General features: G+C 33.3%; 5 protein-coding genes across 6 annotated transcripts in view; 3 read left to right on the forward strand and 2 right to left on the reverse strand.

The window, feature by feature from the left end:
• LOC100638070 (xylan 1,4-beta-xylosidase-like) overlaps positions 1 to 757 on the reverse strand; it is an 11,343-nt gene extending 10,586 nt beyond the window's left edge. For both annotated transcript variants that reach the window (XR_002189517.1, XM_020006613.1), the window contains exon 1: positions 609 to 757. Coding sequence is in view for 1 of the 2 variants with exons in the window: in XM_020006613.1 (XP_019862172.1) it covers positions 609 to 722 (114 nt within the window). In the remaining variant the exon portion in view is untranslated. The remainder of the gene's footprint in view (positions 1 to 608) is intronic.
• An 85-nt stretch (positions 758 to 842) lies between these two features.
• LOC105316544 (E3 ubiquitin-protein ligase NRDP1-like) lies at positions 843 to 1,808 on the forward strand. The gene has a single exon (XM_011411513.1). It carries the CDS (start codon positions 843 to 845, stop codon positions 1,806 to 1,808), a length of 966 nt encoding a protein of 321 aa, XP_011409815.1.
• A 1,594-nt stretch (positions 1,809 to 3,402) lies between these two features.
• Positions 3,403 to 7,021, forward strand: LOC109590942 (uncharacterized). Its single transcript, XM_020006795.1, has 12 exons — positions 3,403 to 3,540; positions 3,740 to 4,075; positions 4,128 to 4,520; positions 4,567 to 4,845; positions 4,899 to 5,180; positions 5,233 to 5,487; positions 5,541 to 5,840; positions 5,886 to 6,140; positions 6,186 to 6,491; positions 6,548 to 6,674; positions 6,729 to 6,764; positions 6,809 to 7,021. The coding sequence occupies exons 1-12, from the start codon at positions 3,468 to 3,470 to the stop codon at positions 6,930 to 6,932; spliced, it is 2,766 nt and encodes a 921-aa protein (XP_019862354.1). The 5' UTR covers positions 3,403 to 3,467; the 3' UTR covers positions 6,933 to 7,021.
• A 50-nt stretch (positions 7,022 to 7,071) lies between these two features.
• Positions 7,072 to 7,968, forward strand: LOC105316550 (TNF receptor-associated factor 6-like). The gene has a single exon (XM_011411520.1). The coding sequence runs from the start codon at positions 7,072 to 7,074 to the stop codon at positions 7,966 to 7,968; it is 897 nt and encodes a 298-aa protein (XP_011409822.1).
• Positions 7,969 to 8,231: 263 nt separating this feature from the next.
• On the reverse strand, positions 8,232 to 16,370 carry LOC109590854 (uncharacterized). The gene is made up of 18 exons (XM_020006738.1): positions 14,713 to 16,370; positions 14,268 to 14,660; positions 13,940 to 14,218; positions 13,234 to 13,548; positions 13,062 to 13,178; positions 12,647 to 12,934; positions 12,325 to 12,508; positions 12,127 to 12,275; positions 11,813 to 12,078; positions 11,575 to 11,706; positions 11,434 to 11,528; positions 10,927 to 11,374; positions 10,827 to 10,878; positions 10,673 to 10,773; positions 10,494 to 10,624; positions 10,178 to 10,440; positions 9,942 to 10,014; positions 8,232 to 9,149 (listed from the first exon to the last, which is right to left on the reverse strand). Exons 1-18 carry the CDS (start codon positions 15,035 to 15,037, stop codon positions 8,381 to 8,383), a joined length of 4,380 nt encoding a protein of 1,459 aa, XP_019862297.1. The 5' UTR covers positions 15,038 to 16,370; the 3' UTR covers positions 8,232 to 8,380.
• Positions 16,371 to 17,320: the final 950 nt, after the last annotated feature.

The following is a 17,320-nucleotide window of genomic DNA, read 5'->3' on the forward strand; positions in this document are numbered from 1 at the left end:
CTTCTAAAACTATCCTTTGCTGTCGTTCAGAAATGACAGTCCGAAGATTGAGAATTTTGGCCGATCATTGGTATTGTCGGACACCACGCTTTGAGAGCTTATAACTTTCTATGCACTCTTGCTAGAGCTACAAGTTTTGTCACGCAAATAAAGGATAACTATTGCTATAATACTTTGCAGTTTCATGAGATGGCAATGTATAGTTTTCCTAAAACAAGTGTCCGAAAATTGATGGTGTACGATCATTGATAATGTACTCTAGCACTTTAATTTTACAGGCATAAAATTTGCAAATTGATAAAATCAATTTTTCATGGAAATAACTTTTGCGGATTCACAATGTTAGTACCACGCCTTTAATGGCAATTGAATTTTAGCGTATCTTTAATTTCCCGGTTGCATGCTAACCCACAAAAATAGCAAAAATTTTGTTCCTAAATAAAGCGCTATACGGTAATGTCAGTTGCAAGTTGTAAAGTACAAACATTAAAGTTTTCATGAAAGAATATTTGAATATTTTAAAAAGATTTGTGCAATTTGTATTTTGTTGTATTAAAGAAACCTCAAAAGAAACCTCAAAAGTGAGCAATGCGTGCCTCGTGTGATACCTTAACTCTGTCTTCGATTGAGAGTGACGTGTTTTGAAAAGGAAAGAGAGCTTCAACGTGGTCACTGATGGCCAAACAACAAGCGAAAAGAAGAGGTACTGCAAACACTCTCATTTCTACCTTTTTGCAGCATTGACAATCATAGAGGTGTGGTTAATCAAAGAAAAGGAGGAGTGGCTCATTAATTTTAAGGAGTGGCATTATACTGACATACAGTACTCCCCCCACGCTAAGATGGAAGGCGATTTTGTAGAAGATCCTCCTGATGACCTAGTTTGTCCAGTCTGTCTTCTGCCTTGTAAAGACCCGCACCTTATCTCATGCTGTGGGAGAAAACTGTGTCTAGCTTGTATCACCGGAATACAGGATTCTGGCCTGGCTGAAGTAGCCTGTCCTTGTTGTAGGTCCAATGAGTACGAAACAATGAGAGACAAACTAGTGGAGAGGCGTGTGCTGGATTTGAAAGTGTACTGTAAATATAAGGAAAAGGGCTGTACATGGGCTGGTGAGCTAAGGGATATGGAGTTTCATACTGAAGACTGTCTTTATAGGGTTGTATCCTGTATATATAATTGTGGCCTTTATTGTACGCAGTTGGGCATGTACATTCACGAGAGGGATACGTGTGACAATAGGCCGGAAATGTTACTCCAGAACGAAATTAAAACTTTGAAGGAAAAAGTGTCGGCATTAGAGAAGAAGTGCAAGGAAAAGGATGGAGAGAATGAGTCTCAGAGGCAGTTGATTAATCAATATAAACGGACTATATCAGATAGCGAAACTCATACTCAAATTATTCTCAGAGCAAATGATGAAGTCAATCAGAAATTTATTTCTTGTACTGAGAGTAAAGAAGAGTTGCAAAGTCTTAATGAACACTTAGAGGCTAAGCTTCACTCTTGCAAGAAGAAACATAAAGTACTTCGAAATGAAATGATGTCGTTGTTAAGAAGGAGTGGCATTAATGACAGTGACGATGAAGAAGATGATGGCTTGTTGGAGGTGATTGAGAAGAAGGAAAGGAATGACAGCTTTGCAGACATTGAGGAGTGTAGTACTAGTGTAGCATCAAAGTCAGTTCAATATAAGACGCCTTTACCTTTTGAACTTTGTGATGACATAATCTTTAAAAAGCAACCAGATTTTGAGGAAGAAAAACCATCAAATGATTTTATAGTTCCAAAGGAAGAAGATTGGTAATATAATGACTATGAGGCAGTTTGTTCCATTTTAAAACAATTATTTGTCATGGCCTGGTCACTGGGAGCATAATTGTTATTTTCCAGGAGTCCATGCTTTGCCTGTTTATATGCATAAAACAGGTTTAAATCTATTTATCATTATTGTTGATTTGTTTAGTTTTTATGCATAAATTTAATGAAATTTTAACATGACTTCTTTTTTATCAAATTTTCTCCATTTGTTTTGGCGAGTTTTGAGTGCAGTATTTTAACCATTACAGTTGCCTGCATTTGTAAATTGTTCTGTTATTGGTGTTTCGTATTAGCTGCATGATGCTTTCTGGCTTCAACAATGTCAATTTTGATATTGCAACTGTTGCTGCTATAAGATCATAGTTTATTTTATAGACCTACTACAACTATTTTCAAAAGTATAAGTGACTCTGAAAACAGTCAATTTATAATGTAGAAGTTTTAGTTTAGATTATAGTTTGAATTATTGAACATTTAGATCTAATCAGACTAGGGGTCAATTGAGGCTTGAGGCTTGAAGTTTAGAACAAAATTTAAACTTAAATTGAAATAGAGTAGCCATAGTGTGCGACAACCAAGTCAATACAGACACAGGAAAGGCACTCAATCTCAGTAGTTACATGATCATATGTACATTTATACTAGATGTAGCAACTGTGACAATCAGGGTTTCCCAGTATAGTGCTAAGCTCATGAGGTGTGCTGTTTAGCTTGCTCAGTAGAGCTTTGTGGAAACCCTAGTTTAAAGTATTATGTCAAAAATAGCTATAGAAAAACTCTCCATTTTACTGATACATATACGTATTGTGATGTTGTCTTATCTTGTTGAGCTCATTTCAATCAAAACTGTATTTTTATAAATTTTAAAAGTAGCTCAAAATCTCAGTCTGGCCTGAGACCGTGTACTACTCTAGAGCTACAGTGCATGTTCTTAGGTCAAATTTTATTAAAAATGGCTAGAAGAAATCTCTATTTTTATAGATTTTTGGAACAATACATACACGTTCTGATGTTGTTTATTCAGTTGATTCCAGGCAAAATTGGATTTGTTATGAATTCTTAAAGATATACTCTAAAAGGTATGCAATTTTGGTGAGGCATGTTAGCATTTGGTGAGGCAAGTTAGCTATAAGCCATGTATAGAATGATCTATAAATGTTTCAATTCTGTAGTTATTTCTGGTATCTACAAATTTAACAGACTAGCTATTATGGCCTTACAAAGATACTCAATTTTATAAAATGATCGTAGATTCACTAGATCTACAAGCATGTTTTTATTAAGTTAAAGGGAGGATAAGATGTGACTCTAGTAAACAAACGTTATCATAATAGATTTAGTGGACGATATAATTTAAGGATGATAATGCAACGTTGAATGTTTATTCACAAGCTATGACTGGCCAAAACATAGCAGCAATCTTATGATAATCATCATGATTATTATGTTTATGATCATTATGGTTATAAACATGATTATAATCATCATAATGGGCCTATTATGTAATGGGCCCAAAGTCAACTGAATTTATATATATAGTAACACCCATTTCCTTATTCTAAACTATAACATCTATGACTGTTTACTTAAGGACAGTATTGTTGTGAAACTAGAGAAGCACAAATTCTAACTTATAGCTGGCAAAATGTCACTGTTGGTTATAGTCTTCTTGCTGGTCCTTATAAAACCCATTGCTGGTGGATGTCCACCATCATCAGGTAAGACACTCAAGCAAAGAAACTAGCTAGATTTACAATAAGGCTATAGACTATGCAGTATATTAAATCAGTTTGTATTATGGTGTGACAAAACAGTGAGTGAATAGCTCTGCTGTAGCATATAGTTGTCGCACTTTAGATCTAATTGCCACCTCAATTTCTTACATTACATACAAGATGTAACCATTACCGTCCATAGGTATTTACTTGATGCATAGAGGAGAGTGCTATCCCAATGGATCATACTTTCATGATGCAGCCATCAGAACACACTACCTGATGTGTGTAGCCCCTGGATCTACTCTGAATGGTGGACAGTGGGTTAGAGCTATTGATGGAGATCCTGTTACCTGTGGCAGCAACAGTGACACTGATCCATTTCGCTGTAATAGTCTAGCCTCACCAAATGCTAGTCTAAGCCTGTACTTACCAGATGGACAATCTCTTTTGTCTGAAAGAGAAGGATTTTATAAGTGCTGTTTACCTACTGGTTGTTCAGATCTCAATACTAATATTATTACTGCTAGTATATTTAGTAAGCAATTGTATTGTTCATAATAATAACTGTGAGATAATTTACATTATAGGGTGGGCTCAGATTGCTGAGATCAAATTTGAACTCCTTTCAGATATGACAATGCTACCACAGCAATATGCATTGCATGCCATCAAGATTGGTCAAATGGATCATGTATTTTTACTAGCTGCTACTTGGTATTTCGAGACTGGAGATAATAGCAGCAACCTTACTAGTGTATGCAATCAGCAGCAAAACAATTGTACTGTTGGTTCTGGAGTACTATTGCATACAATTAATGGAACATATGATTATAATGTAACTATTACATGGAATGGAGAGAATAATAATAGTGGAATTTTGAATCAAGCAAACAGCAATGGTGATAATGTATTTAGATTTTATTTACAGTTTGGCGTTTCCCATGAGAATGTTGTTAGGAATCGTTATTATACAGTTACTGGTAAGTAAATATCAATAATATAAATTATTTAATTCTAAGTTTCTAGTTCCTGCATCAACTCCATCTAATTTAAGTATCACTAGTGAAACGACTTCAACCATATCACTTTCTTGGAATGCACTTGGATCAATTGATGCTGATGGATATGTAGTCAATGTTACCATAGGCACAAGTATCATTCAGACAGTGCAAATAGAGGGAGGAAATAGTAATAAAACAACACTGAAGGGCCTAGCATCTGGAACCATCTACAATATAACTGTAAGAGCATATCAGCAATTACTGGGACCAGGTAGTAGTGCAATATTGGGGCAAACATTACTAGGTACAAGCTGCTATTTTCATTGCATGATTATACTCTTAAATCAATTTTTATAGTAATTCAGTCAATTAATTGGACATTGGTTTCATCAATTAGACAACTTAGTCAAACTGTGTATCGTATTGATTGCATTGTAACTACTGAAATAGATCCGTTGATTGATATACACTGGTTAGTCAATGGAGATATAAAGAACAGCTCAATGTTTACATTACTTAATGATGAAACTTACAACATTTCCTTATTGATAAATCCTGATCCACTGGGAGTGTCTGTTAATGTATCTTGTGTGGCAAAAAATGATGGACGTGCCTACAGTAAATTTGTAAAATTACATGGTATGTCAAATATTATAATTTTCTGTAGTATAGTACAATAATTTCACTATAGCTCCTACTGGACCCCCAAGTGATGTTCAAGCATTCATACTAGATAATGATAGCATTAAAGTCAATTGGACTTCATCTGGAAATAACAATGGCTTTGCTATTGAGTACATTACAAAAGATGGGAGCAGTAATGTGACCCTCACCAGAGAATTTGAAATCACATTATATCTACCAATGAATACTTATTTTATAATTGTATACTCATATGTTGATCTTCCTTCTATCAATGGCACATCTACAATGATAATGTTTGATAGTAAGCCATTGATTATATTGAAAGTTTATTACATTGATGTAATCATTCTTTAGTTCCCAGTCCAATAACAAGTTTTGTAATATTCAATATCTCAAGCAGTAATGCTACACTGAAGTGGACTAATGAAAATAGAAGCTATATCACATATTATGTAGTCTCCCTTACTCCATCATGCTTTGAAATTTCACCTATAAACAAAATAATTTCTGTCAATCCTCATGAGTCCACCAGTATCTACAACATTACATTTAGTGCTCTATACAGTGGTATGGACTACACTGCTAAAGTGAGGGCTGGTAACGTACTAGGAGAATCAAACTCAAAAACGCTAAATTTTAGTACTATATCAACAAGTATGTTTACATCATTGCATAAAAAATCATTTCCTTTCTTTCAAGTTCCTTTAGGTGAACCAAACAATATTCTTTCAAATAAAACACACAACTGGATAACATGGGATGAGGTCAATTGCTCTATGCTTAACGGTAGACTAATAGAGTACACGGTGATGATTACTGGTGTTGCACACACTACTGAGGAATATTTTAATATATATAATTTATTATTTCTCACTGTGTACAACATTAGTATAGCTGCCACAAATTCTGCTGGAACAGGACCTTTTAGTGCTCCAATTACGTACATTGTGCAAGGTAAATTTTTAAACTGGTTATATAAAATGTTAGAGTTGATTTCAGAGCCTAAACAAGTCAATTTAATATTAAGTGTCATGGGAACTACATGGGCTTTTATTTCATGGAGTGCCCCAAACAACATGCCTATTCTATATTATGAAGTAAAGTATAATGCTTCTGAGTCAGATAACTGTTCATCAATGTCAATGAGGCTCACTACTGATTCTTATTACTCTACTATATCTAGTGCAGATACTTATGTCAATATAACAGGTTTGACAGCTAATACTTTGTATTGCTTTGCTGTGCGGACATATGTCAATGGATATGGGGAATGGAGTATCTTAGCTAATAAGACACTTTTAACATGTATGTATCATGTAGCTATGCATATCACTGATTTCTTCTATATCATTATATTATAGTAAATAATTCTAACAATGCTTCAGGGTCTGATAACATCTTTGTTGGACTTGGTGTTTCAACTGGTGTGTTGCTATTACTTTTAGTAGCCAGTATTACCATTAATATAATGTTCATCATAATAAAATGGTAAATTCAGATAATAATATTATTTTTTATAATACAAAAATTGTTTCTTTTTAGTAAAAGCCAGGCAGAGCAGAATGTTGAACGTGATGAGTATGTAATTAATGTAAATATTATTAATATTAATATTACTACAGGCCCAATCATATTAATATGCAAGTCTGTGAACCATACATGATTAAAACCTCTCCATCACAAGATCAGAATTTTGAGCAAGAAACTTCTGAGCAAGAAGACTTATATGTTTACGTGCCAAATTAATAAAGGGCAAAGGCTCTGGCTTTATATAATATGACTACCGGGTACATACATGGTGCGGTTTTATAGTTTGTTTTGTGGAATAAATTAAATGATTATATAAAGGGAGGGGCCAAATTATGTAAAGGCGTGGCTCACAAAGATGGAAGTCGAAGAAGGTGGTTATGATTGTGAGTTTGTTGAAGAGCTTCCAGATGACCTAGTGTGTCCAATATGCCTCTTAGCATCCAGAGAGCCACATCTCATATCATGCTGTGGGACGAAGCTCTGTCATTCTTGTGTATTGAGAATTCAGTTCGCAGAACAACCGTGTCCTTGTTGTAGAGTAGAAAGGTTTGAAATTATGAAAGAAAAGGCGGTAGAAAGACGCATATTAGGCTTAAAGGTTTATTGTAAGTATAAAGGCAAGGGATGTACTTGGACTGGTGAGTTGAGGGATCTCGAGAAACATGAGAAGTCATGCCAAATGTCTTGTAGCGACACTGACTTGATCATTGTTAGAAAGAACGAGGTAATAGACCAACAAGCTAAGCAGATCAGGAAGTTAGAAGACTCGAATAGAAAACTTTGTGAAGATATAGCCGGGCTACATAAGGAGCTTGAAAAACTTAAAGTTAACGAGGCTGCTAATGTTCACGAGAAGAACAGGATAATTGAAGACCAAAGTCAACGTTTAAAAATCATGAGAAATGAAATTGCAAAACTTCAAGAAAGCAAGGCTGAGCAAGAGAGGATGATGAGGAACAGCATTAAAACTCTAAGTACTGAGAATGAAGAGCTGAAACGAAAACTCATTGAAAAACAAGCACCCAATCCAGCACATGACCTGCTTCCCGCCTTAGTGTCTGATTTGAGGAAGGATATTCAACAACTAAAGACCGAGAATGAAAACTTGAGACATGAGCTTCACGACAGACCATTTCACCCGCCACCACCTCATCATCGTCACGGACCACCACCACCTGGACATGGACCACCTAGACATCATCCACCCTTTGGGCACCATAGGAGACATCCTCACCCACCACCTCCATTTTAGCAGTGTCTTTGATTTAGTGACAATTTTTACTTTTAATACCAAGAGTACATTACTTATCACATTTAGATTAGTATTATACAATTGCAAGTAGATTCATGTTATACAACCTTATATAAAGTGTGTCACATTATAATGTTATTAGCTTTTATTTCTTTTCAGTAAAATTTATTAATTATAAAATAACACAAAAAATTAATTGTGAACTGCCAACGTATAATCAACCTCATAGTGTATACTATCTCTGCCATCCCTGCCCCTTGTCATTATTGTATACATATCTTACAATAACTTGATAAAAATTTATAGTAGCTAATCTACAGATCTACATATAATTAGGGATAAAGCAGTTTACAATACAAACAAGAATGACATGTATCTAATTAAGGATTGTTTGTTAATCTTTAACTTGACCTCAGCAGTGTTTATTTTGGTGATATTTTTCACAGTTTTTTTCATCCATCTCAACCTCACTTTCACTGCTCTCATCATTTAGAATATCAAATTGAGCTTCGTTATCATTGTATTTTTTGGCATAAAACCTTAAAGTAGCTTGTCCATCATTTGGGTTGTTTAAATCAAAATTGCCTTCATCTTTATGTACTTCTTTTTTTCCTGTCTCGTTCTTTTTGGTGTACTCATATGATCTCATTTGACTACCTTCTTCAGCTTGATCTTTTTTCAGCGAGGTTGCCAAATTATAAGATATTTTTGTAGTGTTAGGAGATTTTTTCCAAGTTTTATTTAAATTTGATAAGGAAAGCTTGCTGAATTCCTTATCTTTTCCACAAAAGAGAATATTTTTCCAGACATGGCGAGCTTCTTCAGAGCGTAGACAGTACGTTATAAGAAGAAAAAGCCCATGAAATCCAGTCAAAATAACAAAAACAGAAGCTATTAAATCACGTAGAGTTTCGCTGGTATAAATGTCCTCAGTGACAAGCAGTCCAAGTCCCCAGCCTAAGCCAAAGAGGATGGAGAGAGTGATTGCTCTTATCAATTGTTGCTTTAAAAAAGACTTTGAATCTTTATCTTTCTTCATTTTTGCATCATTCAGTTTTAATGAGTGTGTTTTATGCAAAAGAGAAACCATGATGACAACAAATATGATGCAGTTGAACAGATAGATAATAACAAAAGGAACCACCATACCGATATAAAATGGAGCTCTGAAGGCACGGCAACTAGAATAAATGTGAAATAATATATGATGTACGTGTTTTATCTAGATCTATGTACTATTACTGCTGTGCTTGTACTATTCAGCAAGGAAGGTTTACAGTATCTGATCTTTTGATGTAAATAATGTTTTGAATGAGGCTTTGAAGTTAATGTTTATAAAAATCGAGAATTCTTTTCTACTTCATAGACATTCTTGACAAAATGTGGTCAGAAACTGTGTATAAGTACATGGTCTTGAGCCAGATTTTGAGCAACTTTAAAAATTCATAAAAAATTCAATTTTCATCAGAATCAGCTCAAACTAAATATACAACATCAGAACATGCATATAAAAAAGCTATGAAAATGAAGAATTCTCTCTTAGCCATTTTTTGCCAAAATACATGCATTCTAACAGCACACCTTAGGAGCTGACAGAACAATACTACGGCTACTGAGGTAGATTGAGAGCATTTTTTCGTGCATCTGTATTGACTCAGTATAGTTAGTACACTGAAAACTCAATTTTTATCAAAATTTGAATTACATTTTGCTGAGGCTTAAGCCTCAATTACAATTACAATTATGTAATTGTAATTGAGGCTCTAATCACAATTACAATTGTGGTCTAATTTTAACCTCAATTTTTGGTTGAAGACCATGATATCTTTGCAGAAATTTAAGTTTAAAAATTTAATCAAAACAAGCTCAATCTTTCCTCAAAAATGGTATGAACAGATTTTCCTTTATTCATATCAAACGCTAAATTTGCATATTTTGTCTTATGACTATAATAAAATCATCAATAATCTTACAAATTTGGAGGATCACTGATGTAGCTCTTGTAGTCTGGAGAAAAGCAAAACAGCACAACAAAAACTGGAGCAACTAGTAAAAATACATTTATAAAAACAGAAAAAGATTATGTCAAAGTACTATTGATAAATCAATAAAAGTTTTATGTAGCAAGATCTAATAATAATAAAATTATAGACTTTATTTATTGTCATAAAGCACATAATAGAAGTTGTATAAATGTAAAATGACTTACTCCATGATACCACAGTTGCCTTCAGAACATAGTTCTCTATTTTGCGACCTAAAACTATGACAAGTTTAATATATAGATGAATAGCTTCAGCAGCCATCACAATAAAAGTGACAAGAAAAAAATATTGAAGAACAGCACCAGAGAAGGCACAAAAAATATTTATGTTTTTGCTATGAAGAGCTACAATAAATGAGAGATAGAGGCCCAAAAGAGCAAAACAAAGATTAAGGAGTAGTTGACCATGATCAGATGACCTTAGCTTCCTATAATCCATTATAATAAAAGTGATCTCTATAAATTCTTTCATTGTGCTCACTTGCTTAAGAGGTAAGATATTATAGTGATGATAAGACAAACAATGGACACCATGATACCAACATATGATATTGAATCAAGAAACAATGTCAACTCTGTTCTTTCAGTTGGTTCATTATTTAGAGAAACATCCTAAATCATTGACAATAACCAAGAATGTTTTAATGATGTATAATATACCAGTAATACAGCAAAATTAGTCAAGTGATCACAATGACATGTTACATATTTAGGATCCACTGAAGTGTTACATCCATCATTAGACCAATCACCATATCCATCTATGAAAAAATTAACAGGTAATAAAACTAACACAATACCTATACAAATTTACTATCTAATGATTGTTTCCAGAAACTACACTGTGGAAATGATCCATTGATGTCCTATAAACAAAAGCAAGCAAGATAGGCTATCTAAACAATTATCCTTACTGGATTTAGCTGAAAAGTAAGATTAACAGGAGATTTAAGACCTTTAACTGGCCCAATTCCCACCACATTGGCTGATATGATGATACTACCGACCGTCCAATAGTTAATTTTACGTCTCAGAAAGAGTGAATCAGTCACAAAAACAGCATAAGCAATTTTACTATCATCAGACAAATTATTAGATAAAGAAGAGAGAAGATTGCTAGGTAACTGAATAGAGCCAGTTGGTGGAGAGACTGAGTTACTTCCAAATGATAGATCATCCCAGCTGATATTTTGTGTGGCAAAGTCACCAATATTTACACTGAACACTTGACTTGATTCATTTAACTCTTTAAGATCAATTTGCTGGACTAAAACTGCAAAATGATTCCGCGCAATGACTACTGGCTCTGAAGAATTGGTGATATTAATGTCACCAACTACATTCTCTATAGCATCTAATATCCTGTTATGAAAAAAGGTACAGTAAAACAGTTCATCATATGCATCAAGTACATGTATAACCTTGAAGAGGTGTTAGATGATTCCTGACTTTTTTGTAAAACTTCCTGATTTACAACTAAAATGTTATCAACAGTATCAAGAAAAGTTGTTGTTAACTAAAAATACCAATCATCAGAAAAAGACATATATCCTTATCCTTACTGTTATATTTCCTTCAAGCTCACCGGTAGCAGAAACTAATGCACTTATACTTGCAGCAACTTCAGTAGGTCCTAGTGCACTGCTGTCACTAGTTAATGCCTCAAGCTCATTTATCCTTTCTTCAACTGGTAACTACACATATTTGTGGAAAGTAAAAAAGAACTTCAAATGCATGTATATATCTACAATTGCCTTTACATTCATTGAATAATTTAGTGTATTAATTAAACTGACTTACATCTTTAAGATGGCAAAGAGTTCTAGCTAAGTCACTGAAATTGCATCTCATTACATCAGGTGCATCCCAAACTGCTCCATTAGTAAAATCACCTCCACAATAACGTGTAGCTTGTAGCTTACCACCACCTGATGTGCCATTAGTACCACATGGACAATCAACCACTGCTAGTACACCAATATTAGTTTCAGGCCAAACAATAGTGATGGTAAGGTTTGGGTTACCAGAATGAGAAGGAATGATTGTAAAATTTGAAGGACAGCCATCTATAGCATTTAAAATTAATTTATAAAATTTTAATGGCATGGATTTACCAAATCTCTCAACAGTAGTGACAAATGTTGGCAGAGCAAATTGCTGAATAAAATTCAATACATGCCTTACACCATTTAATAGGATTTTGTCACCTTGACCTTTTTGTGTTACCAATGTTACCACAACTAGTAAACTATCATTGTTAGTTCTAAGAAATGAGAAAATGAATTATTAAATGTACTATAAATATTATTTACCCAAGGCTAAGTTCATCAGGGTTTAGTTGTATTTTGATGTAAAACAATGAAGTGTCACTAATATTGCTACCTGATAAGTAATTGTTACTTTGTATCATCAACTGCTTTGTGTTTTCCATTGAGTCATTTGTTCCCACATAGGAATTTGTAGAAAGATGCATTTCTGCTTTGTATTGTACCACATCTAAAACAGTATAAGAAATAAACAGTGACACTTAAACTACAAAGTGTCAAATAAAAGACAGTGAAGTATAAGATTCAATAAAAATCTTTGTGGCCACAATTATTTAATAGTTACTACTTAGACTAGTAAGTAACTTACTTGTTATATTGAGTACTACAGAAGAAGAATTAGCTGACATCTTTCTTCCATCAATAATGTTACTAGCTTCACAATGATAGATTCCTCTATCATTCAGTGTCAGTTCAGCAAATACCAGTATAGAAGGGTTGGAATTTCTGTTAACAAATAACTTTTTGTCTTTGTACCAGAGAATTAATGGAAATGGTGAACCAGTAGCTTTACAAGTGAGATTTACTGGAGAGTAAAGTTCACCTGTTGTCGTCTGTGGTGGCTCAGTAATTTTTGGTTTAATCTTGATTGTGACTTCTAGAAAATATAAAAAATTCTTTAAAAGCTGCATTCTTATAATTTTCAACAGAATTCCCTTTTCTCATTGCTGAATCATCTATTAGGTAAGTACCTCTCCTCTCATACACTGCAATCTAAAACTTACTTTCTTGGCAGTTTTTTCCAGTATGTGTCTCTGAACACAAACAATAGTAGGCATCAGACAAGCTTTGACAGTCACCATTTACACAAGGAGAGCTGAGACAAAAATTAGTCAGTGGAGCTACAAAAATCATTATAAAATGTTTATGTACATACAAATTTGTGAGTTTTCTTACATTCTATAACTGCCAGTTGGTAAGATGTATTCAATACAGTTCCAATATTTGCATTATTATCAGCTCTACAAAAATAACTGCCATTATCAGATCCAGTAAGATCACTAATTGTCAAGTTGCTAGTGACTTGACTTATATTTGAACTATTGTTTGAATGGAATCCAGCAGATAACTGTACTGATATACTCCTTTTCTTGTTTGGAACAATTAATTGTCCGTCTTTCATCCATACTATGGTAGGTGTTGGTATACCATTAGCAGTGCAGTTAAATGATATGCTTTGTCCACTCTTCTTGACAACAGCAACTCCAACAACTGGGCAATCAATGAAAGCAAACAATACATGTAACAACAAGAAGTTGCAAACTGCTCACAACTTTTATAAAAAATATTACAATAAAAGATGCAATAGCACATACAAAAAAATATTTTAATTCTACTTGTGTAAAATAATTCACAAGATTGTTGAGTCTTTGTATTGATATAAGCAATTAACAAGAGAATAATAGTTATAACTATTTATAGTTTAACTGTAAAAGTAGTGTATATGGCTGAGATAAAACAATTAAAAAATAAATCTAAACCTATATGTAACTTGACAACAAAAAAGTTCTGTTTTAATTTAATTTGCATTCAATATAAAGAGATCTAACTTAAAATAGTTAATTTAAAGGTATAATAATCAAGGCAATTCATATGGTAGTACCTGGTAATGTTTGCCCCAATATTGCACTACTGGCTGGTCCCAGTAATTGCTGATATGCTCTTATAGTTATGCTGTAGATGGTTCCAGATGCTAGGCCCTTCAGTGTTGTTTTATTACTATTTCCTCCCTCTATTTGTACTGTCTGAATGATACTTGTGCCTATGGTAACATTGACTACATATCCATCTGCATCAATTGATCCAAGTGCATTCCAAGAAAGTGATATGGTTGAAGCTGTTCCACTAGTGACACTTAAATTAGATGGAGTTGATGCAGGAACTAGCCGGAAACTTGGAAAGTAAAATAATTTAAATTGATATTTACTTACCTGTAACTGTATAATAACGATTCCTAACAACATTCTCATGGGAAATGCCAAACTGTAAATAAAATCTAAATACATGATCTCCATTGCTGTTTGCTTGATTCAATATTCCTCTGTTGTTATTCTCTCCATTCCATGTAATAGTTACACTATAATCATATGTTCCATTAATTGTATGTAATAGTACTCCAGAACCAACAGTGCAATTGTATTCTTGTTCATTGCATACACTAGTAAGGTTGCTGCTAGTATCTCCAGTCTCATAATACCAAGTAGCAGCTAGTAAAAATGTATGATTCATTCGACCAATCTTGATGGCATGTAATGCATATTGCTGTGGTAGCATTGTCATATCTGAAAGGAGTTCAAATTTGATCCCAGCAATCTGAGCCCACCCTATAATGTAAATCATCTCACAGTTATGACAATGAACAATACAATTGCTTACTGAATATGTTAGCGGTAATAACATTAGTATTGGGATCTAAACAACCAGTAGGTAAACAGCACTTATAAAATCCTTCTCTTTCAGGCAAAAGAGCTTGCCCATTTGGTAAGTACAGGCTTAGACTAGCATTTGGTGAGGCAAGGCTATCACAGCGAAATGGATCAGTGTCACTGTTGCTGTGACAGATAACAGGATTTCCATCAATAGCTCTAACCCACTGTCCACCATTCAAAGTAGATCCAGTGGCTACACACATTAGGTAGTGTGTTCTGATGGCTACATCATGAAAGTATGATCCATTGAGATAGCACTCTCCTCTATACATCAAGTATATACCTATATAAGAATATCATGTAACTAATGGTAGCTGCATGCATAGGATCAGAAAAGGTTTTGCAACACACATTCTTTAGTGCACTGCTTAGTATGGCTACAAGTGACATCAATTCTAGCACCTGAAACACCTTCTCTACAAGTATAGTATCTTACCTGAGGGTGATGAACAATGACTAGTGACTTTTGTAAGGAGTAGCAAAAAGATCATCACTATCAGTGACATTTTTTACTCTTCAATAAAATAGTCAACAAATGGCTGCAGTTGTATATAGCATATAGCATACGTGACTAGTTCTTTTTTAGTTTAGAATAGGGAATTGATGTTTACTCTCACAATCATTAATAATATTCAAAACATTATTAAATAGAGTATGATCATGAACATAAAAGTCCTGCAAATGACAATTTTTGAAAATTAGTTAATAGAATAGTTTAGAAAGATAAATCTAAAGTTAATTTTTTAAATTCAGCACACAGCAAGTTTTGGCTTAAAATTAATCAATTTTTTGTAACTAAAATGTTACAGATCTCTTGCTAAAATCCCTAAAGTTAGTACAATACTGACAAGCTATTTTAATTGAACTTAATAATTTTAGGGCAAAAGACATAAAACTACAAATGTCTATAGCTGATAATAATATATACTGACAAATTTGATTCCATTATCTTGTTTGTTATAGTCATGGTCCAACAACTAAAATGATGCTTTTCTGCTTGTGAAACAGAAACAAATTGAGGCATTAGTTTTGATTGTTCATTGCAAATCATAACATTTCTTAGTAGCGCAATCAGTAATCAAAAAAAGTCACTATATTAGTTTTTGTCATGTGAAGGAAATAGGATTCTAATAGTACATGCAGGAGCAAACAATAAGGTCTGTAGTGTGATGTATTATCTATCAGAAGAAAATGAATGCATGCATATAGTGTCCATTTGTCATAAATAGTACTATTATGTAAGTACAGCAGCAACATAGCAACATACTCTAATTGATATTGATATGAAAAGGTGTCCTAATGTTTACTATATAAGTATAATTATGCACATGCAACCATAGCCAGTGAAAGTCAACTCTGGGCTTTAGGAATAAACTTTATAGAAGATTATTTTCAGTTTAGTCTTTGTCAAAAGGAGGTTGATATATGCTATCCTATGGGGAAAGTTTATGACTGAGCTCATAAAAATACATTATAATAACTAAAAAAGAATTAAGTAATGCCATGGAAAGTATCACAATCTACATGTATTAACAACTAAGATGTATCCAGCATAAACAGGGATATATAAACTATAGAACAAAAATACGTTACATTAATGTTCAAACACAATTTTTGATAAAATTATATACAATAAACTATCACTGAAATTTGATTAAAATGGCCATAACTCTAAAAATTTTAGTCGATTCAAAATTTCTACATAGTATAAGGACATCAATGTGTATTTTAAAATGTAATAAAAATTTAGGGTGATTTTGGATCTATTTTTTGGAATAAGCTGTGGGCATATAGTCCTTATTTTTTCACTTTTTAATGGCCATAACTCAAAAATTTTTAGTTCAAATTTATTCAAACTTTAGATAGCATAAGTACATCAATGAGTATCAAAAAATGTAATAAAAATGGGGATAATATTGAAGACATTTTTGAAAAATAGAATTCTCCATTTTTATTACATTTTCTATGCTGCATGACATCATTGATGCATGTACATGCACATGCATGTACATTCTTTACCAATACAAAACTGGTATGCCCCCTAATCCTGTTCTCCCGTTTCTTTCTACTGACTCTCTAAAATAAACACATTATGCGACTATCATGTGCCTGTCTGATAATCCTTATAATTGATTTCTTCATAATAAATTTTTAAATCCTCAAATAAGGTAAATTGAGCATCAATGACATCCTTAAATTTCTCCAAAGCCCTCAAGACAGTAATGAGTATTACCCTACCTACTGACAAAAAAGTACATTACTATTATATCAATGCTCATGTATATTGTATGATCTATAGTATAGTAAATGCATACATAAGGACATATCAAATCAATGTAATATAGCACACTATATACTTCATTTATTACAGTACTACATGTGTATATGCATACAGTACCATTAGTGTATTTCTGTAAGTGGATCGGGTTGTGCAAAGTAAATACAGTAGTAACAGTACCAGAGGTTACTGAATTGATTACGTCAGATTAAGTGGAAGAAAATTAAAAATCCTATAGTACCGGTATCAAGAGTACCTAATATTATGTACTCTTGCC

Source organism: Amphimedon queenslandica, unplaced genomic scaffold (genome assembly GCF_000090795.2).
Source record: "Amphimedon queenslandica unplaced genomic scaffold, v1.1 AMPQUscaffold_13521, whole genome shotgun sequence".
Classification (NCBI taxonomy): Eukaryota; Metazoa; Porifera; class Demospongiae; order Haplosclerida; family Niphatidae; genus Amphimedon; species Amphimedon queenslandica.

Bases quoted from the DNA above. Each gene is read 5' to 3' on its own strand.
- LOC105316550 (XM_011411520.1), top strand. From the start codon at position 7,072: ATGGAAGTCGAAGAAGGTGGTTATGATTGTGAGTTTGTTGAAGAGCTT.
- LOC109590854 (XM_020006738.1), bottom strand. From the start codon at position 15,037: ATGTATAGAGGAGAGTGCTATCTCAATGGATCATACTTTCATGATGTA. The intron at 10,774-10,826 runs GTAAATTTGTAT...ATTTTTTCATAG, and splicing joins CTGGAAACAATCATTAGATA to ATGGATATGGTGATTGGTCT. The intron at 9,150-9,941 runs GTAAGATTATTG...CATTTATTCTAG, and splicing joins ATCAGTGATCCTCCAAATTT to TTGCCGTGCCTTCAGAGCTC.
- LOC109590942 (XM_020006795.1), top strand. From the start codon at position 3,468: ATGTCACTGTTGGTTATAGTCTTCTTGCTGGTCCTTATAAAACCCATT. The intron at 6,675-6,728 runs GTAAATTCAGAT...GTTTCTTTTTAG, and splicing joins ATGTTCATCATAATAAAATG to TAAAAGCCAGGCAGAGCAGA. The intron at 6,765-6,808 runs GTATGTAATTAA...ATATTACTACAG, and splicing joins CAGAATGTTGAACGTGATGA to GCCCAATCATATTAATATGC.
- LOC105316544 (XM_011411513.1), top strand. From the start codon at position 843: ATGGAAGGCGATTTTGTAGAAGATCCTCCTGATGACCTAGTTTGTCCA.